The sequence below is a fragment of the Strix aluco genome, chromosome 3 (genome assembly GCF_031877795.1).
Source record: "Strix aluco isolate bStrAlu1 chromosome 3, bStrAlu1.hap1, whole genome shotgun sequence".
In the NCBI taxonomy this organism is placed as follows: domain Eukaryota; kingdom Metazoa; phylum Chordata; class Aves; order Strigiformes; family Strigidae; genus Strix; species Strix aluco.
The window spans coordinates 76,198,446-76,224,172 of record NC_133933.1 but is presented as its reverse complement, the minus strand read 5'-3'; the positions used below and the strand labels follow the sequence as shown (position 1 = coordinate 76,224,172).

The 25,727-nt window shown below is 37.0% G+C and overlaps 1 protein-coding gene across 1 annotated transcript in view; it reads right to left on the bottom strand.

Moving 5' to 3' along the window:
* The window catches only part of MAN1A1 (mannosidase alpha class 1A member 1), a 152,165-nt gene that overhangs the window by 30,775 nt on the left and 95,663 nt on the right, over nucleotides 1-25,727 (bottom strand). The window contains exon 6 of the mRNA XM_074819238.1: nucleotides 991-1,114. Within this exon, the coding sequence (XP_074675339.1) occupies nucleotides 991-1,114 (124 nt within the window). The remainder of the gene's footprint in view (nucleotides 1-990; nucleotides 1,115-25,727) is intronic.

The following is a 25,727-nucleotide window of genomic DNA, read 5'->3' as shown; positions in this document are numbered from 1 at the left end:
ACCCCTAAATACATTAAAATTGCTAGGAGTTTGTTTCACAAAATTTATTCCAGTGCTGACAATGGTATTGCAGTGAAGTCATTCAGTCCTTTAAGTCTGGTACAACTAGTATTCATTTTACATTTGACCATTGATTTTAAACCTACTGCTAAACACTTGGAGTCTCATTATTAATTAGATTAGATAGATAATATCAGTTTTAGCTAACATGGGGCAGTTGCAATAAGTATACAAAACCAAAACAAGTGGAAGTCTTAATTAGGAAAAAAAAAGAAGATAAATGGTACTGTGTGTTATAAAGAATAGGACTTGCTGACTATTTACCCACCAAATAATATCAAAGTAAAATTGCTTAGGTGGGAATTGAGGCACGGAGAAGAGGATTTGCTTTCCATGGGTCATGTAAATAATAAGTATCCAGAAGACAATGTTATCAAATTTTGGAAGAATTAGAAAGCACAACAACTGTTTTGTCAAAGGGTGGTCTTTTGGTTTTGTTTTTTTTCCCTCCCCCAAAGAAAGTTCAAAGCACGTTTCCCAAAGGTCAGTGCAATGGACTGCAAACTGACAGCAGTTATATTACACAGCACTTTGAAGACTAAACTTGCTGAAATCACACAAGGCGGCCACAGTGCTTTGCTTTCTATGGGCATCACATATGATCCCCAATATAATGTCAATTTTTGTTTTCACAACATTCAGGTGAAATACTGAAGAAAGCTCTATGGTCTGATTGTTTAACGTGATACTAATTTAGAACATAAACAGACATTATATGTTTTATGGGGCTGGGTAAGTGCTATATACAAGAAGATGCATCACAATGATTTTGGAAGAGATTTTTGACTTTATAATACAAAACCATGTCAAGGTGCTTAGGAAAACATCTAGAAAATACAACTGAGGAAAATCCAAATCTCTCCCCAGAGGTATTAGTCTACTAACACGTGATTTATCTTTTACAACATGATCTTGACTGAATAGTCTAACCTTTTCAGCGAAGACAGGGTTTCCAGACAGATGGCTCAAGTGTACGAACTCCAGATGCAAAGTCCCAAATTCTGCCAAAATGCTGCTGCCGCCAGAGGCCCATGGCCAATTTCGACCGATTCCACTAAGATGGGGGGGAAGAGAAATACAGAAAATAACCATGAGCATCTATAAGGCAATGCTAATAAAATATAACATGTAGTAGATACTCTGTTATCAAGAGAAGATAATTAATTTAAAATGTACTTAATATCTGTGTAAGAAACCATGCTTCGACAGCATTCCATGATTTCACCACAGGACCTTGAATTACTTCAGTCCAGTTCAGCTTAGGCTTGTAAAATTGCTTCTTGCAACAAGCCAGTCTTTTAGCTCATGAATAGCTCCATTACACAGATCACTGTACCAGTGTATGATAACACATTTAAAGACATTACAAAAAACACTGAGCATGAGAAAACATTCTCATACTTCACCTGTTTTCCCTGTATTTAACACAACACTCTCCAATTCTAACTTTTCCTTCTGCAGTGCAATTGTTTATTAACTTAAAATACTGCATATATACAGCATAGGCTTTAAGTTAAAAATACTACATGCAGTATATCCTTCTTAATACCTGAGAATTTAATAGAGTAGGACATGTAGGCATTGTCTGTCTGGGCACTCTTACCAGGATGAGTAACTTCAGTTTTAATTAAGACCTAAAGATACTTCACAGCAAAATTAACCTCAGGTTTTGTGCTGAGAGTAGAGAAAAGCACATTTATTGCTAAATCCCCACTAGAAACTAATGCTGGTTGAGATTCAGATGAAAAGTCTGCTAAAGTTACATTACAAAATTACCCTTGAAATTTCCAGCAGCAATATTTAGAAAACCCTCTGAAATGAAAGAAAAGCTAGCCAACTTTGCAGAGCATCTAGGTGAATAGTGACATATTAGACCAGCATATTATTAGCATGAATGTTAGATATAAATACACTTATTAGGTACTGGAATGTCTTCCTTATTTTCAAGTTGTAAACAGAACTAAACATGCACACAGATATGTATATATAAATAAAAATGTAATTTTACTTTTACACTTAAGCAGCCACTACAGCCATCAGTTAGCACTTGCACAATCATGAAAATAGGATATTCCTCCTGAGTTAAAATGTGACTCATATTATGAAAAAACAAAACAAAGCAAAAACCCCAAGAAACCCCATCTTTGGTTCATCATGATGGAAGTCCTCAGTTGTACTCAAATTTCTTCTTCAAAAGGTCAAGTATCTATAACTGAAGTTTAACCAATATATTGAAATTAATTTGCCCACTAGCTATATTAACACATTATTTTGAGATTTCTGCCACACACACAAAATAAAAACATGCCATTAAACTTTAAAAGCGGAGTACAGGCAACAAAAAAAGAGCACATTTGTGTTCTACTTAAATGTCACGGCTTTAAACTGTGCAACACCTTTGGCTGCCTCGCCTTGAGCTGAAGGTACCACTGGAACTCACTCAAGTGCCACCAAAAATAAACCCAGAATATTACCTATTGGTAGGCGGGCTTATATTGTCCCATTTCTAAAGTACCATAGCATCTGTCAAATACTTCCCATAGGTATGCTATAGATTTTCTTTTTCCCAGACCATAAAGCATTGAAGTGACTAAGCTTATCTGAGTGCTGAGTGGAGGGAGAACTTGGTGGAGCAAAAGGAAAGAGATCAGATGAGGGTCTCCTGGCTGATCATAAAGGTGCAAGAGGCTGGGACACATGGAAGTCCTCTGATGCAAATGATTACCCAAAACTTCAAAAGAGAAAAATGTTTCTAATCTTCATAGTTGCAGAAAAAATCAACAACATAACGAGATCAGCATACTGCAAAGATGCACACAGTCCAACTTTGATATGATATGTGTACGACAGAAACAGAACACAAGTTTTATGGGATCTGAATATCTTATATTAAGGGCAATCTTACAAAGATTAGAGTGTTTTTTACATTTGATGGAAACAAAAGTGAAGAGAAAAACCCACCTGGTTTACAAGCTGTCTGCACTTCAATCTACCATGGGTCAGAATTTTTCCAAATAGTGACATAAAAGTGTCAGATATTACAGAAAATAAGATCAAGGTGAGTACTGCAGACATGTCTGGAAACCTCTTATCTACAGACTGAAGAGCTTCCACCTACAGACTGGTTATTCACCCAAGAACAGGCACCATCGCTGGAACACACTGGCCCAAGTCCTGCTTAACTGCTGACTTGTAGATGAAAATATTTTAACTTGTTTCCAAATCACCCAGATTAAAAGGGATGGCATAAGACACTACTGGTAAATAAAACTCACCAGAAAAAAAGAAGTGAAATATTTCAAGGTTCTGGCAAAATCCCACTTCTTTTCCTATTAAGTTTCTCAGTAAATCTCAAAGTGGAAACACTGAGCTGTTCCTGCAGCAAGGCATCAACCAAACTTGGCAGAAAATGTAATGAAGTTCCTACTTGCACTCCACCACAACGTCTGCTGATATCAACATAGCCTGTCAGAACTGGTTTTTGTACTGATGTGCTGCATTTTGTTAACCAGAAAAACTTTCAAGCATGGCTGTTGCGAGGTTGATGTTTTACCATGAGTGGAAGATTCTTCTTGCTTAAGACAGTTTGAAAACTATAAACTTGCATTCTTTACTCTTAATGCAAGAAAAGTAGAAAGAAACATCTCTGTTGCATCTATGTACTATTTAATGTATTTAAGGTAATTTATTGTTTTCAGTTGGGACAGCTGGTTAGAAAAAAAAAATGCATCAACATATTTCTGTCAAATCTGTAAAATAATGAGGATATCTGTTGGTTTAGTCTCAGATGGGTGCTCTAAGTCAAAACTGACAAACTTGTTTCAACAAGTGGTAGAACCCAAGAACTGCAATTCAGTGCCTTCACTGTTTTTCTTGCAACCTTCAGCTGTGGATGTCTGATATTGTCTCATATATATCATCTTTGGGAGCAATGAAACAGGTAAGTTTTCCATATTCCCTCATACTAACTGGAGCAGCCACAGTATTGCTTCTGATTTCATTTAACTCTATCTGTGTTTTAAGGCGATAGTCCAGCACGCACGGCTCTGCAGTCAGGTCTTAAAGAGACATTACTAGAGCCCAGGAGATATTCCACAAAGCTCTCAGCATACAAAATGAGAGATATTTCATACTCTCTGATCCTTTTTGACCAGGGAACGTAGACTTTGGCTTTTGTTTCCTGGCTTAAAAAATGGAAACTGAAGAGGGTGCTTTTCTTCCACCCCACCCCCAAAATAAATTTCCTAAATATTGTATACTTTTAAACAGAACAGACCTTAAGCAAGAGAGAACCTGAACAGATGAAGGGATATGATGAAATGGAAAAAGACTTCTCTGTCAAGGATTATAAACAATGAGTACATTTATAAATGACATGAGGTACCCTAGAAAATAACATGCAATAAGTAAGTGTAATAGCTCAGTAAATCTTAATAACCAGGCATGGTAAAATACTGATTTCTGCCCATGAATGAGACAAGACATCCAGTGCTCCCAACTCAGACATTTTTCAAGCTCTTCACCAATATTATTATCAGGGTGACCAAAAAATTCTCCAAAGTTAAAAAAGTCAATGCTAGGTACCTATTTACTCTTCAGCTATAAAGTTAATGCTGGGTATCTATTTACTCTTCAGTTATAAAGTTATGGGCTGTCTTCCTGAAGTCTGGAGATGCAGACCTGGGGCTCTGGTGAAAGGCTTTATGTCTACTACAAGTTTTAACAAAACTATGTATAACATTGCAAGTTCCTACAGTTTTTCTTCCAAGGGCACCCATTTCTCAGGTCAAGAAACTACAGCAGCAATGTGAACCCAAAGAATGATCAGGGCATTTGGGGGATTTTCAAAGGCAGTTTACAGCTCTGTGAGCTGTACAAACTTATGTGCAGATTACTTGTCTCAACCAAAGCAAAATCTGTAAAGCACTGAAAACCTTTTGAAGCTTATTTTCATTCAGTTACTCATCCAAAATGGTTTAATGTCCCAAATGCCTTGCAAACTGACAAATGCACTCTTCAGAAAGAGATAGATACATACCATCACTGGTAGGGGACATCAAAGGGGGCCCAGGTATGACACTCACCCTTTCTATTAGCTGCATTCCTTTATCTTGCTTTCTTTTTGTAATTTACTTTGCCACTATATTTTTCAATTTTCCTATGTTGATACTCACTACAGCCCATAATAAGTGTCAGTCATGTACTGACATCAGAGTCAGAAACAAAACTCCTTCTGTACACTTCAGGAAGGAAGGAGAAGCCACGTTCCTTAAACTTTTTTGAAGTTCCAGACCAGTACTAAAATAATTTCAGTTTACAGGGCACTATTTTACTGTATCTCAATTCATTATGTCTAAAATAATATTGTTTATACTACTTAAAACCCATTAAAAATTTCTGTAAAATATTAATGGAACTTTAGAATTTATTTCTATATTATTATAACTAGTGTTATAACTAGTATTATGTAATTAAGTGAAATTTGAAGTAAGGATCTGGATCAGAAAAGTATATTAAAGCAAGACCATCGTTTTATGGTATTTCCCATTTATTTTATAAACTTTGTTACTGAACACTGAGTGCCACAGGATCTAAAATACATGTTTGTAATTCTACTGTCATTCATTCTCAGGAAATATGAGCCTGATTGACCTGGGCTGCTGGTAACTCAACTCTAGTATTTTTCCAGTAGACCATTGTTGGTCCTTCTGTACATAGGAACAGAAAGTATGAGATCAATATCTCTTCTAAAATGTACAGAACATACCAGGAGAGGGAACCACAGAGAAAATATAAATAAAGGTGTTATTTTTTTAGACTACTGAAATTCAGAGGCACAACAATATTTACAAGATTTTTAAAAATTACGTTATGTTCCCAATATATATAAAGCAGCAGCTAATTTTCAACTGAAAGGAACAGAAAATTCTCAGGGAAGCTGCACAAATACTTTGAAGGGTCAAAACGATTATCAAACCAAAATTCTTGCCATCAGTGAGCAGAACTGTTTTAGTCTCTGCAGACAGTTTTATTATCCCCCAACCTTTCCTGGAGGGTGCCAGGACAACTCCACAAGCTGGAGGCAGAGCAACACTTCAGAATTTCAATATTTAATGAAAAATGCAAAAGCATAACCTAATAGTCAGTATCCTCCTGCAGACTTTGCCAGTAGAAAGGTGAAAGGCCAGAGTAAAAGCGATCCAGCAGCAACAATGTGAAGAGTCCAAGAGCTGCTGTTGTGAAAGGTCTTAGGATTAAATATGAAAACAACTCCCTGTAGCCGCTTTGGGCTTTACTAATGCAGATATTTTTTGCAAAAAAGCTACTGCAACTATGATAATAGGTGAAAATGTAAAGTGCCATTGCAGAGAAATGAGACCATGGCACTTTGAAGGGTCCATTTAAATTCACCTGTGCTATGAGACTTCAGTTGGTGCATACAGGTTGTGCCTGGTACTTCCAGGAGTGCTCAGGGGACAAGGGGATCTGCCTGGAGAATACAACTTGTGACTGGAATTGGTCGTCCTTAATCCTGTTTTAACAGGAATCCCCTTGAGCAGAGTGTTGCCCAGCCTGACCCTCAGCCCCTGACTCACTCCCCTCACTCCACACCACCAGCCACCCCTCTGACATCTACAAGGGAGAGGGACCTTCCCAAATAGAGATCAAGATAAAGGGGGAGGGTGATGCAAAGGCCACACAAACTTTCCTGCAGCTTTTTTCTCTTTCTTTTCCCTCCCAGTTCCCCAGGACACACTTCATGCCTTCTTCTTGAGTCTGAAGTCCCAAGTGTACATGTCTTATAAATAGAAATAAAGCAAAATTATTAGCTGTGAAAGAAAACATCATCCCCTGCTTTGCCCCCCAAAGGAAGCCTGTGTTCCGCACACAATTTTAAAAGCATAATATGATCGCTTTTCCACATTTTAGCCTTAAGATTATGACCACATGCGATTCAGCTGCATGGCTCATACCCCCAGACTGTGTAATTCAGCACACGGACGCTATGTACCAACTACAGGTTTGACCGTGAGTGAAGATGGGAAAATGCGAGAGCAGTACAACTCCAGCAAGGGTATTCACAGAAATAAATTTCTTTGGGGCTTCCCTGATAATCAGTACAGGCAGATAACAGAATTACATCACTTCACAGAAGAGATTAAGCTAAAGATGGAGTCTCTCCCTTTACAGAGTAAACCCAGGGAGACGAGTCTCACCTACAGTTACCCCTTTCCAGGTGCCCAAATTTCCTCAGGACTTCAATTAGCTTCACAGGTATCAGATGAATTTTTTAGGTTTCTACAGGCTAATACATGTAACAAAAAGTAGGACTGGAGATAAAACACTTTGTAATGGTATATTTTTAATTCTTTAATTATAAAGTAAGATTTTTCTAGCTCACAATTTATTTTTAATGGTCCTTTTTTGTAGCAGCCACATTTGCATGACAATTTTATAAAATATTGCAAGATAACTTTTGGCAGATTAAACTACAAAAATAAATACATAAAACCTTTCTGCAGTAGTGTTGTATGAAAAGGCTACCTCAAAATCCATGAATCTTCTATACCTAGCCAGGCAAAGCCATACAGATGGTGCCACATATCATGAATTAGTAAAATAAACAAGTTAATGCATTATGTCCAAAATTTCCCTCATAGATGTAACACATGTCAATTTATTATTATTTTCTCTGCCATATTTCAACCCAGTGAGAAAAATCTCCAAGAACACATTCCATTTTGGCAGAATTGGCCATTATTACTACGGATGATTTTTTTTTTTAAACAAATGTCTTCCTTTTATAAAAAGTCAGTAAAGCTACATAATGACCAGTCACTGCATTTCTAATAAAGTGTTTATAAATTGTAAAAGCCTTCAGTCTATTTTTTTTCTGCCACTACAAGCCTTTCATAATATTATTTTAATTTAATTATGTCAACTAAGTCTCCTTAGAACAAATGAAGAGGTCAGTAAAGGGTCAGGTTTTCATTTACATACTCAGTATCCATTTCTCATTTTAAACAAAATATATTAAAAGATTAAGTTGCTATAGAGCCATAGATGGCACAAAATATGTCAAAATGCTGAATAAAACTTAATTGCTTTCAACATTTCCTAGGCAAATGAATGAACTCAAAACCAAACAATTAATATGTTCTAGATATACTTTGTGACACACACCCCAACATAAAAATAAACAAATAATGGGAAAAAATATTTCATGGATACTATAGTTGCATACTGTGATCCCCTAGCTAAGGGAGTCACTATGGCAGCCAAAAGGATGATACTCGGAGGTCATTTTCATAGAATATCTAATGTTTCATGCATTATTTAGGATTGCCGCATCTGAAAATGCTTTCATAAGAATGATTTTGTATTTTGCCCGGAATGGAACCATTTGTCAATGTGTCTCAAAAATAAACAAAGAGAGGCTTCTTCTCTTCCCAGAAACCAATGCTAATCATTAGACCCACATCCCTTGCTAAGAGATAAGTTAAATCCAATACCATAGACCAAAGCAGGGAAGTTAAAGGGTGATCTGGTGTTGATAATTTTCAGAAGAGGTTCCCGTCAAAATCCTGTGCTGCATCTTTCTCCTTTTAGTACTGCAGCTTACTAATAATGCTAAGCAACTATGGTTTATGATTTAATTTATAAAGAAGCTGTGATGAAGAATGAAATAATTTTATTAGAGGTTCATATTTTTAAAACAAACAAAAAAACCCAACCATGAAGCACACAGGAAATGCTTGCTAAAGTTTCAACTACTGTATTTGATAAATTACATGCTCAAACGTTTCTTTTTTTTTTTTTTTTTTTTAATTTCCTTCACCCCCCACCCCTAAGAGTACAACATGTGGGATCTTCATGTAAGGGCCTGTCTTCACAAGCACTGAAATCGATCATTTATTTGTTAACACTTCAAAGGTATTTAATGTATTTTTGTTTTCCCCATGCCTGGCAAATTATCTGTACCCCTATTTGACAGAAGGAAGATAGGAACACAGAAATCCCATGTTTGCGTACACCACTGGTACTCAACTCTTCCACTTAAGTCTAGGGGCGGGAGCTGCCAGAACAGCACGTTGTGCGCCAAGTCAAATGGGGGAACCTGTGACAGGGCTAGCACAGCAGCTGTGTATTTCTAGCCCCAGTAGAAAGAATGAAAAACCTTCCTGTCCAACTTCTAATAAATGGCAATTAACTTTTTGCAGGCCTATATGGCCCGTATCTCCCAGCAGACAGCATCAACCAAGACAGACAGACTCCTGCTGGAGCTCTGACTTTCCACAGTATCCTTTTTCCGAGAAAGGAAAATGATTATAATCTGGTTAAGCAGCTCTCACACAATGTCTTGACAGCTGGAGAAGGCAGAAAAAGAAACTTAAATCAGCTAGCTAGCCTATGCAGTAGTTTTTAATGTCTGTTTTATTCCTCTTTGTTAGGAGAATCGTTTAGGCAAATGCTAACAGCCGGTTAGTTTTTCAGCTGTGACAGTGAATATGTAACTACTGCCCTTGCCTAATCATTGCCCAGCTGGCAGCTTCCTGCTCAGCTGACCTGCCCTCTCTTAAGACTGACTGATACCAGATACTGCCTGGTGAGGTGATTTCTAGGGATGCTGACTTAGCGGGAGGAGGCAGACGGTGAATTAGTACCATCAGCAACTGCAGTATAAAGACAAACAACAAAAGTGGTTACTCAATTTTACAGTACTATGGGGAATAAAAAAATTTCTATGCTGTAATGTCAAAACACTTTTTTTTTTTTACTGTTACAAGTGAGATAATGAAGAGGTAGAGCCTCAAGTGCTATTAGTTTGAGAACATTAATTTTGTCTATTTGCCTAGTCATATGCAGTGTCAGCATTAATATATTCTGCTCTCTTGGCCACTTCAGTTCTGCCAGTACAGAGGATGTATTCATTTGTATTGGAGGCACATGCACATCATCATCTGGCTGGAAAGGAGAGCATGAATAGTCAGATTACTGTGGCTGACTGTTCACCGTGTAAGAAGCTGCCAGCCAGCTCCAAAAAGATGTTAATATGAAACAGATCATAACACAATATCCCTGCTTTTCTCTGTGAGGTTCATCAGGTTCTTCAAAGGCAAGGTATGCGGCACACTTTCCAATCCAAACATTACAAGGATGTCCATCTGTAAAAGGGCAAGAGAAGAGGAAACAGTCTCCTTACTCCCCTTGTTCATTTTAGCAAGATGGGACCAGTCAGAATAGTTTTGTGGTTCTTGAAGATTAACAGTTGTTTTAGAGACCCTGCAGTACCTGGGCACATCAGTTACACTGTCTGTGGTTAACTTTTTCAAGAACAAAAGTTATCCTCCTCCCAGCGTTTTTGCCTTTCACCTTTGTAAGGAAATGTACCCAGTAACCTTTAAAGCTGTCCTAGAATGGTCGCTATTTCCTTACTGTCCTTACAGGCAAAAAGCTGAAATGCTCAAGAATCATGGAATGCTATCAAGTGGGCTGATCTTCCTCAAGGTGACCGTCCAACAGACAATTTCTCTTGAAACTGGACAGAACAGCAACACAGACTGAAAAGCACTGTTAATGTAAAAGCAGGAAGCAAGCAGAAGCTGCATGAAGTATGAAATTTCCAGTATCAACCTGCACTGTGGCCTCTGCCAGGACAGGTCCCCACCTCCCAGAAGGATCATGTCAGTAGTGGAGGATGTGTTGGGGAAGTATACATATAAACACACGGGGGAGGCTAGAGAGTTATGTCTGCTCTACATTCAAGTCATAGGCCATGAAACTCCACTAAGTACTTGTCGCTCAGTAAAAAAAGACACCATTCAATACCACCATCAAACTCACTGTCATGGCAACAGGACCAGCCCCTCTGTGGTGCAATGTACTTGCTCATGATTAGGTCAGAGTAATGATGGCTCCTGGGGAAATAACTGAAGTGAGTGGACACTGAAATGAACAGTGGCAGACAGAGCAGAAGGAGCCAAGATGCAGGTGGAGACCAAAATGCCAGAGAGAACCAAGATGAATAGGACAATCTCATCTGCCTCTTGAGAGCAGCAGAGAATAAGCAAAAGGCCAGTGAAATTGCCCATGGGAAGATGCTTCACTGTATGCACTGAAGTCTGACAGCTGCTGAGAATAAAAATAAAATACCTCCTCCCTGGGCTCTGAAAACCAACAGACACCATTGGATTCTTCTTTTGTGATCTGATACACAGTTTCTGAACATCTGGATCTAGTGATACTGTGTCTATTGATGCTTAAAATAATCAGAATATCTTATTCTTACCAGTCCATTTGGACTGTTGGGCTGCTTTGTTTATGTCAAATCCCTGTAGCATTTCTCTTTGGAAAAAGACTGAATTTCTTTAGGATTTTACTGTCAGGGTTCATACAATCCTTTCCTTATGGCTGTCTGCCCTGTGACACACTTCTCACGTTACTGGTGCTCTACAGGGGCATCAAAGCTTGTGGAACTGGCACCCTGCGGCAAACCAACAGAGCAGTAAGCTCACACGTATGCACCCACATGGAGGAGTGTGAGACAGGGAGAGACAATTAGCAGCCTAGCAGTACATGTTTTGAAATGTCACTATGAGACATGTCAAGTGTTTAAAGGTAATTTTCAGTGTCACCATCTAAAACTATACCAAAACTGTTCTTGTTACCATAATCATTTCTGGTAAAAGTTATCTGAGCACAGCACAGACCTACATGTCTCCCACAACACACTAATGAATAAACTAAACAATTCATGTCTCCTATTACTTTATGCACTAAAGGTTTAATTAATAAATTCCAAGGGCTAAAAAAGCAAGAGGGAATACAACACAACAGAGCAAGGGTAGAGATAATAAGTACCAGCATAGACTACTTTTAATCAGGTCCCCGAAGGAAAGTGAAAATAACAGGAAATGAAAACTCATGAATGGAAGTCTACAGTTCTGCCATCCATGCAATAAGAAGTTACACAGTATAAAAGAAAGTATTAGAATAAAATTCCCTACTGTAGCAACTGGTATAATTGAGTGTTAGTGACAGTCTAAAATAACTTCCAAAACCAAACCCAACCAAACAACAAGCCCCTCCACCACAAAAAAAAAAAACCCAAAGCACAAAAAAACTCCAAAAATTCCTGGTTCTGAGAAGCCAATGGAAAACACTTTCTTAACACTGGATTCACTGGAAAGAAAAATAATGAAGAAGTTTGGAAGAGTCCATGAGAAACACCATTTATATATGTTCTCTTCCTCTCTGCCATGCCTTTTAATACTAGAAGATGAACTAACTTTAAGTCTAAAGCTTATTTCAGAACTTTACATTTCACATTAGAGTGCTTGCTGCCGTAAACCACCATAGCCATGGTAATCAGCACTCCTAATCTACTTTGCTCAGCACATCTCTCTGAAGACTCTGCTCTCAGTTTTATATCACTTTTCCAACATTCAACTTTTAGGTTATCTTTTTTTTTCTGCTGAGGATTTTCTACAAATTCCCCCTCCACCCTGATTAGTTCATTAACTTCTGACTTCAGTGAGTTTCTATCCCACATCAGAATTCCTTTATTAATAACTGACATTGGAGCTTTGTTAAATTATTCTGTGTCATATCAACTACATTGTCTAAATGCAAATAAATGTTATTAATTTCCTTTGTCTGTAAAATAATTTATTATGAGGATGAGTGTTGAGCAATTTGCATTTCAAGGTGATTAGGTAACATAGAAACAGTGTGAAGAATTGGTGCTAGAACCCAGAACTTCCCGATTTCTTTTTTCTTCCTGATGTGTTGGGGTTTTTTGCTGCTGCTCTTTCTTTCTGCCTTCACAACTCTCCCCTTGCTCTCCCAATCAACTTCAAGTGGAAGGCAGCAAGGTGCGTTTCTGTGATGCAGATCCTGCAATAGTGGTCACCTCAATTCAGGTCAAGGACACTCACAACCCAATCAAGAATATTAGTGTACTGAAATATTGTGAAAACAGTGGCTTCTCTATCAGATGAGCAGGAGTCACTTTTTCAAGGAAAGCCACTACTGATCTTCTGGACAGGACAAAATCCCAGTATTTGGTCTTTTCAGAGAAGGTAAAGACTTGAAGCATCAAAGCAATGGATGGCAAGTGACAGGCTATATGAAACTTCCCACTAATTCCCAGTTTGCAACACTAATTTTATAATACTCTAGAATGTCCTACTCTCAGTTTTGCTCATTTTAAATATCTGTATCACTCTTGTTTATCCAGATGATATTCATCCTTTACCACCAGATGGTAACTTTAAAAAGTCTTTTTAATCTTTTATTTTTCTGAACTCAATTAGCTTTTATTAGCTTCTCATGTCAAGAAAATATTTTAAGTGGATTCACAGCCATTTAAGTTAAAAAGTCTTTCAAAGCATTTAGTCACATTTATTGTGCTTGATATTGTATGTGGTGCCATTAAGTGCCTGAAGTGAGAATCAAAATCATTACACTAACTGCACAGCTCCGTTATTAAAAATAATTGGCTGACAAGTTGCAGAGGTCTGTTTTAAACAGTTTTGTAGCTACCATTCATTGCAAGGAGCCTACGTCAAAGGCTTTCTGACTGACAGTCAATTATTTCTCCTTTTAATACAGCTGTTGGATCAACAGTGGTTTCAGATACTGGACAGCTTGTCACAAGACTTGCAGCTGTGATACTTGTCTGATATAACATTAATTTACAAATGCCATAAATTACACTTGCATATTCATTTACAGATATGTGTATCAGTCTAAACATGTACAATACAGAGACACCACTGTTGTCGAGGGAAACCTTTCTGTTCAGTATCTGCTTTCACAGATGCTGTGACAGCTGTACGAAACACTACAGAAATGGCATTCTGGTTCACTGAAAGGGACAGCTTTTCCAGATAAAAAACCCTGAAGTAGCCTTTTTCAGACTAGTGTTGCTAAAGACATAATCTGTTTTGACAAATGCTTTAAGAAAAGTGTAAATGTCCCTTTTTTCCAGTCTGCTTTAGTCTTCTCATTCTTCTTTACCCACATGTTGCTGTGTCATATAAATCCACTGATTCTGGGATCAGATAAACATTTGTTTTTCTCAATGCCAGTCACTAAGGGCTTGATCCTTACTCACAGCCATCAGAAAAACTCCTGTGGCTTCAAGCGTAAAAATCCTGTAACTGTCAATAAAATTATTAAAGACACAATAGGTAATACGAATACAGGGAATCTGTGAAGCCTGACTGAAACACCATTATCAACACTTTGTGTATAAACACTTTCATTAACACCATTTGGATTTGGGAACTGTTTCTCTTTCTGGAAATCAGTAATATAATGTAAAACCAGACTGTTCTGGTTTCTCTTCCCAGCACATGACACATTTGCTTATGCACAGCTTTATCCTTCGGTGCCCATAACTATTTCAAAATCAAGATTAAAGTCAATTACTTTAATGAAAAGAAGTGCTCACATGTAATTTACAGACTCCTTTTTCCTTGCTTTATATACTTATAGAAGATATTCAGTATAATCCAGTCAATTTAATGATAAAGAGCTACTGTTTTTCTCAAATTACATTCATTTCAGGTATATCACTAGGTGTGTGCAAGATATCCATATTATTTTATCAGTTTCTGATTCTGAATGTTATACTTGTGCTCCAAACATAATGCAATATGGTTTAATAAACATTAAATGTGATTTCATTGGATCACGTATTTATAAATTAATCCAGTCCCTCATTGTTTGTGTGATCAAGGAAAATCAACCAATGGCTAAAATATGATCACTAAGGTATGAATAAATAGGAGTATTTCCTACTCTCTAGCAGGCAGATGGAAAAAAAAACCCCTACATAATCTAATATGCAGCTGATTTTCACCTGAGGAAGATATCCCCATTACACTTTTCCTGTGGTAGAGTCTCTATCATCAGTTACTCAACTGCATTCCACCAAATCCAGAACCTCACCTTTAATCTACTTATAATTACTTTAAGCAACAAATAGTTTTACACAGCTGCTGCTCATCTTATAGATGAGCTATTTACAAGAAACCAATGATGCTGACTATCTCAGATATCAAGGCACAGCCCAATACAGCTTAATTTTCAGATATGCACTAGAAATTATGATCCAGGACGATCTGATTATACCATAAAGAGAAGAAGAAATAAAAAAAAAAAAAGCACAAACATTACCTTTAAAACTCAGTAAAGTCAGATTAGGCAAGACTTGTATTCTTAAAGAAAAAGTAATTTTGTTCCATAATCTTTTTGCAGTAATCCATGTTTTATATTATGATGCAATGATACTTTAAAGTAGTGAATATCCTGAAGGAACGGAGTTTTCCATTCAATTACCAAATAATTCAATAGAGCTGAAAAATGCTGAAAGACCTACACTACCTTGGCAGAGCAGAAAAATGTGAAGTATCAAACATTTCTTCTAAAAGTACTTGTTAAAAAAATAATCACAATTCATGCACTAATACTCATGACAACACTTAAGATATTCCTTGAAGGAGTTTGTAAACCAGATTATCAGATAATAAAGGGGCTGGCATCAAGTAGGCAAATAAGATTTTCTTAACAGTAATGGGATTTTAATCAATACAACGAAAATAATAAAGGATGAAGTGAAATCAGCATGAAAGGATTACTATTTAAAATGATAGAACAAAAGCTCAGAAAAACCCCACACTTCTGGAATCTTGCTGGAAACAGTATGTGTACCTTTTGTTCCTGCACCAGCATACAGTTTCATTACCCATGTTTAAAAAGCTTCTGCATATTAAACAGCGTACAGTACTATTTTTCTTTTTGAAGTTATCAATGAAAACAACGATGCTATAGTTTTATAAAGCATTTAAGAAAATCATGTTTCTGTCTCAATTCCAGCAAAACACTGCGAACATTAAATGTTGTTTGTAATCTCTCACTGGTTTTAATGGCTTTAGTGCAAGAATCTGTACCTTAACTTTGTTTTTTTACTTGTCCTTTTTTCCCCCCCTTTTCTGTATTTCCAGCTATAGACTGGAATAGTATATCATGGAGTATCTTGCAAGGATCATCATGTAAGAAGAAAATGAAGACCTTGTCAGGAATGAAGTATATTCTGGATATATATGGCATATTGGTTAGTCTTTTTGACACTTCTGAAAGATAATGTTGGTCAAAATAAGTATTTTTGGTAAGGTGCACACTTGTCTTTTGGGTACCAGGAGACTTTGAATTCAAAAGCCATCAAAATAAACTATTTTTAGGTCTCTTACGAGTAACTTAAAATAGAGTCTGTCTACTCTATCAAAATGATTTATTTCTTGACTCTCATATTACAAATTTGGGAGTATGAGAGCAATATACATAGGCCCAAGCCAAAATTATCAGAGTAAACACAGAAGTGGAGATGGCTTCCCTTTCTCAATCCCATCTCTTTCAAGTAAGCAGATTTCCAAAGGGTATCTTCAAGGACCAGCAATCAGAGTTTGAATTATCTTTGATATGAGGGTGAATGCAGGAATGGAATATAAAAGGCCAGGCTCCCTTCTCCTTCCTAACAGGTGAGCACCAAGAACAACCTCTGCTACAGCTGCTATCTCTGTGGACAGCAACAGGTCTTTTTCTAATCCTCTGAAGTACCTAAATCTTGTTTAGTCAATACATAACTGATTAATGACAAACCAATCTGTCTCACACACAAAAAGCAGTACAACTACAAAGGATCATAAAAAGAAAAGAGGAAAAAATAAACTGGTTGTTTACTTCAAAGAGGCTCAAGAGATACTGAGACATAATGTCTCCCATATCAGAGGATCAAGTACTGATATGGTATAGAATAGCACAAAAAATACAAAAAGTGATGGTGATGCCATGGTTTTGTCCAATGTTTGTTTTCTCTTTCTGTTGTGCTTCAGTGAGGGGAAATAAACATAAGTGATGCTGAATGTATACCAGAGCTGCTCTGACAAGTATTTTGCTGACTCAGAAAGTGTGTATGGAAAAAAGGTCTGGAGAATTCATGAAACTGCTACCTAGGATTAGAATTTGCTACAGAACCATCCCAAAAAGCTTCGAGAAGCAGATGTGGGGAAGGAGGTTTTAGAAATGAGCAGACTGTTAAGTGGAAATGCAAAGGAGGCATGCCACGGGGTGTGTGATGTGGCTTAAATTTGAACTGAGGAATGAGAGTGCTGAGGGGCATATTGAAAGGCCTTCCTTGACCTGCATCCAATACTGGCCACCAACTACATTTCAAAAAAGCCAAGGACAAATTTTAGAAAGCTTAGAGAAGAGTAACAAGAATTATCAGGAACACAGAAAGCATTGCCCCAGGGCTGAGGGGAGATAGAGTCATCTTCTTAGTGGATAATAGATTAGACATGGCAATAGTCTTATTCCAAAAGGGGATAAATCTTCCACTGAAATAGTGAAGTATTTAAGTTGCAGGATAGACATCAGAGAAAATAACACCCACCCCAAAAAAACTCCCAATAGTGAAGACACAGAAGCATGGGAATCAGCTTCCTTGGAAAAGCATGGAATCGCCATGTTGCAGGGCTTGAAGAAATGGCTAGACAACAGTCTGCGACAACTTAGGCGCAGCTTAGGTGTTCAGTATTGGAACATATGGATTGATGACGTGACTTCTGCCTTATTATCTGTGATTATTTAATTTCTCCCAAAAAGCATATGATAAAGCAATACAAAGCTAAATCATAGATTCTTGATGAATTAAGATTGTTTAAAAATAGTAATAAAAATTTTACAGCATCCTATCTTTGTGCATTATAGGAGGAAGAGGGAAGTAAATAAAGCCCATAGAGAGTCCTTTTCTAATTTTTAAGGTATGCCTTATCAAAACATCTGTGGTACATCATTCAGAAGGACCAGTATACAATGCAAAAATTGGACAGTTTAGACTTCAAGTTTACTCAAAAGCAGGCTTTGTAACAACAACTTGTATTGTTCATGAAAACCTTGGATCCTAGTAAACCTTAACCATACAACAGACTGAATACTAAAATGACAGATTTAAGCCTTCAAAGACAGGTCCAAAAGCTATTGGCTGTTAAAACAATGCTGACTAAAACATAGTTAAGCAAAACACAATTAATTTACAAAATGAATTCCGGTGAGAAGATAGAGAACATAGTTTATTTATGGTGTCAGTAGAATATCATGACATTATGTGAAAAAACATTGCTGAAAGACTGTACATTCTAATGTCCATTAGAAAATATTAATTTGAAAAGAATAAAAGTCAAATTGATACATTTTTAAAATCTTCTTTGCTCCAACAGATTTCATTACCTAGAAAGTATGCTGTAAGACATGAAATGGACAACCTGAAAGGTCAACCAGAAAGACTGTCAGATTTGCTGCACCAACCACGATTTGCTGGGATATATTTAAAACACACGAGCCTCACCAAGGCTAAGTATTGAATCAAGACATTTACATTAATGGGCCTTTGACAGACTAATACGCAATTTTTTTATACTAAACAGAAACCACACAACATGAGCACCATTACATGATATATAGCATATGGATACCATTAAAGCTCGATTATAATGAATACTTGCTCATTTATTTCTCTAAGTACTACTGCAAGGAATGTAGCAGCAGTTTCACAGATGTCAGCTGGAAATAGTAGCCTTTCATTTAATTTGCTGAAAGATTGTTCCCTCCTATTAACTTCCTCGTAAAGATGTGTCAGTGTTGTAACAATAAAAACGTAATTTTAACATGAAGTTTAAACCAATGAAGGCAAATTTCTGGAACAAACTGCCTAGCTGGTTCACTAGCCTCTTTCTATTCCCTTCTCAATAGCTCTCAAACTATCCCACCATTGTACAAGTCTTATTTTGTCTTTACCCTCTGCTATCTGGATTCCTACAGTGACATCCATGTATCTATGGTATTTACTGCTGGGGTTTTATTACTACTTGTTGGTGAGCAGTGGATTGCTCACTATAGAGCAAACTGACATTCTGATAAATCTTAAAAAATTACAGTTATACCATATCCTCTAAGCCAGGTCTACTCAGTGAGCAAGGTCTGCTCATCAAAAAGCAGTAAACACAAGGTCACTCATTTTTTTAATGTGAGATTGGTGCAAGAACACCCCATTATTTTGGATGTTGGCTAGGTGCATCCACCTAACTCAACACTTAGAAGAGGGTTTACACCAGCCCACTGTACTAAGAATTCAGGTTGCGTGTTTTCCGCAACACGAAGACATGCTTGTGAGCTCCTACTCTTCTCTGCCCTTACACAAGTCAGCCTGTAATGAGGTAGAAGTCAGTCAGAGCAGAACATGGTCATGGAAGTATTGCTCGTTGGATCATTCCTTCTTAAGGTTGACTAGCCAGGCATTAGCTCTCTACTGCAGTAATTCCAAATTATATGGCAATATTAGGAAAAAAAAATAGCAAGAGTCAGCCTACAGAGCATCCAGCAATCACCCAAACACCGGCAGGCTCCAGTAGCAAGAGGCATACTCAGTTGAAACGCCCACCCAGCCGTAACATTGATATGATAATGCCATACAGTTAGTTTCAAACGTGTACAGCATTTTTAGCAACAACTCATTGCAAAACAGCATAGAGAAAATCCAGAACAATCTCAGCAGATACAGATTCTTTGATAGTCCTTATTTCTCCTGACAGAAGAATTCAGCATCTTCACTTACCGTTTCTTTCTCAATATGAACATTATGCTGGGCATCATAGCAGAAACATGAGGAGGATCAGTTATATGTACATGCAACTCATCAGCAATCAGGAGATTAAAAAGAAAAAAGTTAAAAGTTTTTCTTTAAAAAGAACAGAAGAAAAAAAAAAGACACTTAAAGCCAAACTATTTATCAAAACTGGACAGAAAGATTAAGTTTTGCAGTTAATGTTTCATACCTTTTAATACTATGAGGAAAAACCACAGGTAGCTACAAAAAGCCTTGAGGCATTCATACATATGACTGAATTTGCTTTTGGAGAATCTCTTAGAATTCACTACCCACCGCAGTTCTGCAACCATCCATTTTGTCAGCACAGCTGAATGAATTACAGCACTGGATATCACTTGGGGTTATATTTTATCCTACATATCTACAAACTAATTCTGTAATGTGTACACTTTGTCAGTTGTAATAACTGGTAGTACATGAAAGCACACAACGAAAATATAGCTGATCTATCTGAAAGTTACAGCATGATCAAACTGATTTATGGTACTGGAGTGCCTATTCCACCACAGAATGACTTCAAAGAATACATAAGACACTGCAAAATATCTCTCTGAACAGCTGCCTTTCATGTAACTATTCTTATTTTGCCATGTGCATGAGCTTCACTACTGTGAATGCTCATGAAAATTGTGTTACATTGGTGAGTGCATGGAAAACACTTAGCAAATTTGAAAATAAAACAATTCAAAAACTTAAGATACTGACAAAATGGTTTGTAGCAGACAAAAATAATGAAAATACTAACTGTTCACAACCATGTGTCTAAACAGAAAGAAAAAAAAGCCAAATTTGCTATATTCTTTATTCATTTCATTTGTTCCAAAATGAATTGTTCAGTATGATTAATGCAATAAACTACAATGCTGTCCATTTTTTATTTTGAAATGCAAGCTAATTTATTCAATTTTTTTTTTTAATATGAAGAACAATATGGAATATTTCAGGATCCTACAACCATTGATATGACACTGGCTGTGAAACATAAATTAGAAGAAGGCATAAGATGGTGAACACAACATGCAGTATTCAGAGTCATTAATGTCAACCAACAAACCTCAGACAATTCTCAAGTTACATTCTTTGTGTTTGAGTTTTTTTGGGTGTGGGTTGTTTTGGGGTTTTTTGGGTTGGGTTTTTTTGTGTGTATCTCTAGTAATTATGCATAGAGCAAACCCAATATGAGATCTGCCTGCATCTTACTTGCTACCACTAAACCGACAGAATTTTCTAGTAGGTCCTTTATAAAATTCCAAGGTTTTTATTTGATTAGAGCCTCAGTAACTCCTCCCCCCCCCCCCCCCCCCCCCATCCCTTCTATAGTTTACTGTCATTATGGTATAAACAAACCTTTTAATTTCTGCTTAAAATCTTTGATTTGGCTGGCGGTCTGCTCAGCTTGAGCTGGATCAAACAAGACACAGAAAGCTTAGCTTTACTTTAGGTATCTAAGACCAGGTTTGTGATCCCCACGTGTCCTGAGAACAAGTAGGTCAAAGCAAATACACACTTCTAGGCCCTTTCGTGTTTAACCATAAACTACAGCACAGCAAGAGGGGAAGACTGAGATAAACACTTCAGAAGCTCACTTCTGAGCTGAACTGACCTGCTAATGAAGACATCCACATTGATTCCTTGTTCTTAATTATTTACAAGCCCTTAAGCCATAACATACCCACCATCCACCTATCAGTAAGATCAGACTGATTTAAACTCTACAGCTAACACTTTATTTTAAATGAAGTAATAACCTGATGAGCTAAAGCACATGTCCAAGAAGTGAAAGACCTCGGTTTAATTGTCTTTCAGCTGAGGCAGTTCAAACCCATGCCTCCTAAATTCCTGGAGAACGTCTTAAGTACTGGGGAAGAAGCTGTTCTGGCAAAGGCTGCCCACCTTTTCTGCTGTTGAAATTGTGTCATAGAACAACCAAAAGGACAGATTCACTGGGCTGAAAATTGGCTTTTGGTCTCCCAGAACACCTTCTCTAATGCACACTTAAATAACAACAAAAGCCCTAAAACAAGACTAACAACCCCCCCAAAAGTCTTATGTAAATAAAGCGGGGTTTTTTTAACTATCTGTTCACTGACAGTGTGAGGATACTGAATAGTTTTGGACAGTTTTCAGAGTCTGACCTACATAGATGCTTTGTGCTTTTTCCCCTCCAATTGTTAAAAATACTGAAGATAAAACTTATTGACAAGATTACAATACTTTGTTCACCAGTGTATTTTAGGAGATCAAACTTAATAGTAGCAAAATCAGACTGCTTAAGAGCATTTCTCTTATCAACTCCACTGCTAGGATCCTAGTTCTAATTTTTGTTCAGTAGCATTTGATTTCCTAATAGTCCAGAGGCACTGAGCATGGGGTGATCCACAATAACCTTCACACCTCATAAAGAAGGCAAGAAGGGCACAAACATTCCCCCACTCAAGTCACCTTGTCATGCTAATTCAATACACCTAGGTAATTTCTATTTTCCCTTTGTGTTTCTGAAAAACATTTATAGATAGGTTATGAAAAATGCAAGCTAATATGACCATTACAGTAATTGCATTGGTTAGGTTTATTAATTTGTCACAATTAAGCCAATAAGAGTTTTAGTAACACCATTATATCAGTTGATTAGTTTTGAAAGTGATTATCCTAAGAACTCTATTTAATTGGAAGCATCTCAATTTACAGGGTACATTAAATTCTCAGTAGCATTTTAAGATTATTCAACATATGCAGGTCAATTATCAGTAATCACTGTTTCATACAATTATTTCATAAGAAACTTTAGTATAATACTGGAAAAGAGTAACAGAGGTTCTAAAAAATACAACTGAACTTCAGTCCTGAAAGATACAACGGAACTTCAGCTCACATTATTAGAGTAAAAGGCCATATCTAACATCTAAATTGTTAAAACCACTCTGAAATGCAAAAGATTATAAAAATCTGAGCAAAGATTAAAGAACAGTTGTCTACCTTAAAACAGATGATGATAATTTGTCAGGACTGCCAAATTACTGAATTGCACTAACTGCACTTATGCCCAGCTGCACATTAATTACCAGATTAGAAAGTTATAATTAATTTTCTTAATATCACTACACTGCTTTTCTTCCTTGAGTTAATAAAAACAGATTGCAATCAATCTTTGTTAATTCATGCTGCAGAACAGAACTGCTGTAGCTATTTCCATATGTGAAAAGCACCGCATGCATAGTTCTTGGTGTAATACCCTGCCTAGAATCTGTATCTTCTGACATTTTAATGAACCGTTGTAATAAGGCAAATAAATTATAAATTATAATTTGACTTAATATAGTTAGTAGAAAAACTACATAAGCTTAAAAATGAATTTTTAAAGAATCTTCCTAATGACAAAATTCAGAAATGGATAGTATTTCAACATATTTTCAACTAGAAAAGAGGTTTTACTTGCATTGTTGAAAGACTTCACTGCTGAGACTTTTAAAATTTCTTCATCAGCTGGCTTTATCATTAGAAACCATTAAAAGTGCTCCATACCTGTCTGGCCTTTGCAGAGCACAAATTGCAAGAAATTTTAAGAACTAGTAAAGGCAAACTGTAGACATACAGACTAAAGTTCATCAGAGTTCTGATCAAGAGTGTTCAGTTATAAATACTGCAAAGATAATTAATGCAGTATTCAAGCAGCATACATTTTCCTGTGTCCATATCTGTATTAGTATCAAAAGGCATTTTTATAAGAGAGAAAGGATTAGTCAAGGGTTCTCGTGCGGGGAAAGGCAAACTGAGTAAAATCAATGAGCCTTTTTTCATTTTCCATTTATGCCTGAAAGATGTTTTATTTCTCCAGCCTCATTGCTGCTTAAAAATGATTTCTCTTCTCTCCTTGCTTCCCCTCCTTTCTAAAATGTAAGAACAAGTGTAGAAATATGAGAATTATGACACCATGGCTTCCAAAGAGTGGTAACCTATTTTATCCTGATCGAATAGAAGTCTTCACGTGGTCAGCTTAGGTGTCAGAAAGGCAAGACTGAACACTCAATAGCAAATGAAGGCTGAAACTGTTTTGAATTTGGGTTTGGTTTTTTTTTAACGTTTCTAAAGTCTTCCAGGGGATGGTAAAAACAAGTAATTCTGTATTTGAGAGAAACTGGAGATAAGAAAAGGGATTTTTAAAGAATATATAGCCTTCAGTAGCAAAGTCAAGCACACCCTTATGTTTTTTATTTATCCTTTCTCCCAAAATTTCCTAAAGCAGCCCAATTTGCCTTACACAGCTAAATGTTATAAATACGTTATACATGTATCTCTACATATATATAAAACATCTACATGTGTGTATAGATATATACACACACAAACCTCAGTGTATACCAAAATAGGCCTAAGAATAGCTTGAGTATCACACCTTCCAGATTATTCAAGTACTTAAATATATTCAAGACCTTAAGGATCAGTGTATTACATGAGCATATACTAGAGGGAGGGAGGGAGAGAGGGAGAGAGGGAGAGAGGGAGAGAGAGAGGGAGGGAGGGAGGGAGGAAGGGAGGAAGGGAGGGAGGGAGGGAGGGAGGGAGGGAGGGAGGGAGGGAGGGAGGGAGGGAGGGAGGAAGGAAGGAAGGAAGGAAGGAAGGAAGGAAGGAAGGAAGGAAGGAAGGAAGGAAGGAAGGAAGGAAGGAAGGAAGGAAGGAAGGAAGGAAGGAAGGAAGGAAGGAAGGAAGGAAGGAAGGAAGGAAGGAAGGAAGGAAGGAACTGAAAATCAGCCCAGAAGTCTTAGAAGATGTATGTGGGACAACACCCAGTACAGTTCCCAAACATTAATTTTCCCAAGCTATGAAGCTGAAACATCAGAAAAAAAGACTCAGACAAGCAACCCATAGATTTGGAAAACAGGATACATCCACAATTCAGATTCCTCTTATGGAAGATGTGGGGGGCAAGGGCAGAATCACAGTTCAGTAGGAAAAACTTCCATCGGAGCTGAAAATCATCACTGATGTGCTTCTCCACCAAAATAAAAATGGATTAGAAGAGGGCAGCAAGCATGGAAGAGGAGTAGCCGTGTTCTAAAATACGTAAGTTAGATCAGGATCAAAGATGGATTGCAATAGTTCTTGATTTACAGAAAACATACAACTAAAAGGCACCGGATGATCTCAGAACCTTGTAACAAAAACTTGCAACTTAGATTAAGGATTCAGATAAGGTCTGGATGCTGAAGAGACACTATTAGAAACAACGTAGTTGTTTTCCAACCCAAGCCAGCACCATTACAGTGACTAACACTGAGATAACAAAGTAACATGTACAGCACTACAGGTATCTGTATTTAATTCTGAGATCATTGTTTAAAAACAAGGATGAATCCTGTATTCAGCTGGGTGTATGAAGCTCGTCATAAACCTGAGAAAATCCAACTAGTGATCAGCAATTATGCAAGCAAGGAAGACAATAATCCTTCCATCATGTTAAGATTCCTGAAAGGAAAGAAAACTCCACAAGTCTCACCAAATGCTAAACGTAACTGAACAATTAACAAAAAAGAAACTTCAGTTTCTGTTAAAATCTAAAGCCAAAAATCAATCTGCGTGAATGTTCTTACTATTCTGATGTAGCAGACTGATTTCTAGAGAAAAAGATAACCTATTTTTATGCTGATTTGTTAAGGTCACTCTAAAAGATTAAATGGAAAATTGCCCTGAAATACATTTGATGTATTCATGAAAATGGATATGCCATGAATTTCAGAAGAACAAAAGATGTCATAGGCAGTTATGACTAGTCAGTTTAAAAATTAAACATGCTTATAAAAATGGCATAAAAAACCCCCGTCAGCATTGGTATAATGAAACTGAAAAACACAAAATTCAAGTTTCACAGTATTAATAGGATTATGAAGTACTATAAAGAGAAGTTTAAAGTTCAGATAAGTGAAATAGTTATTTG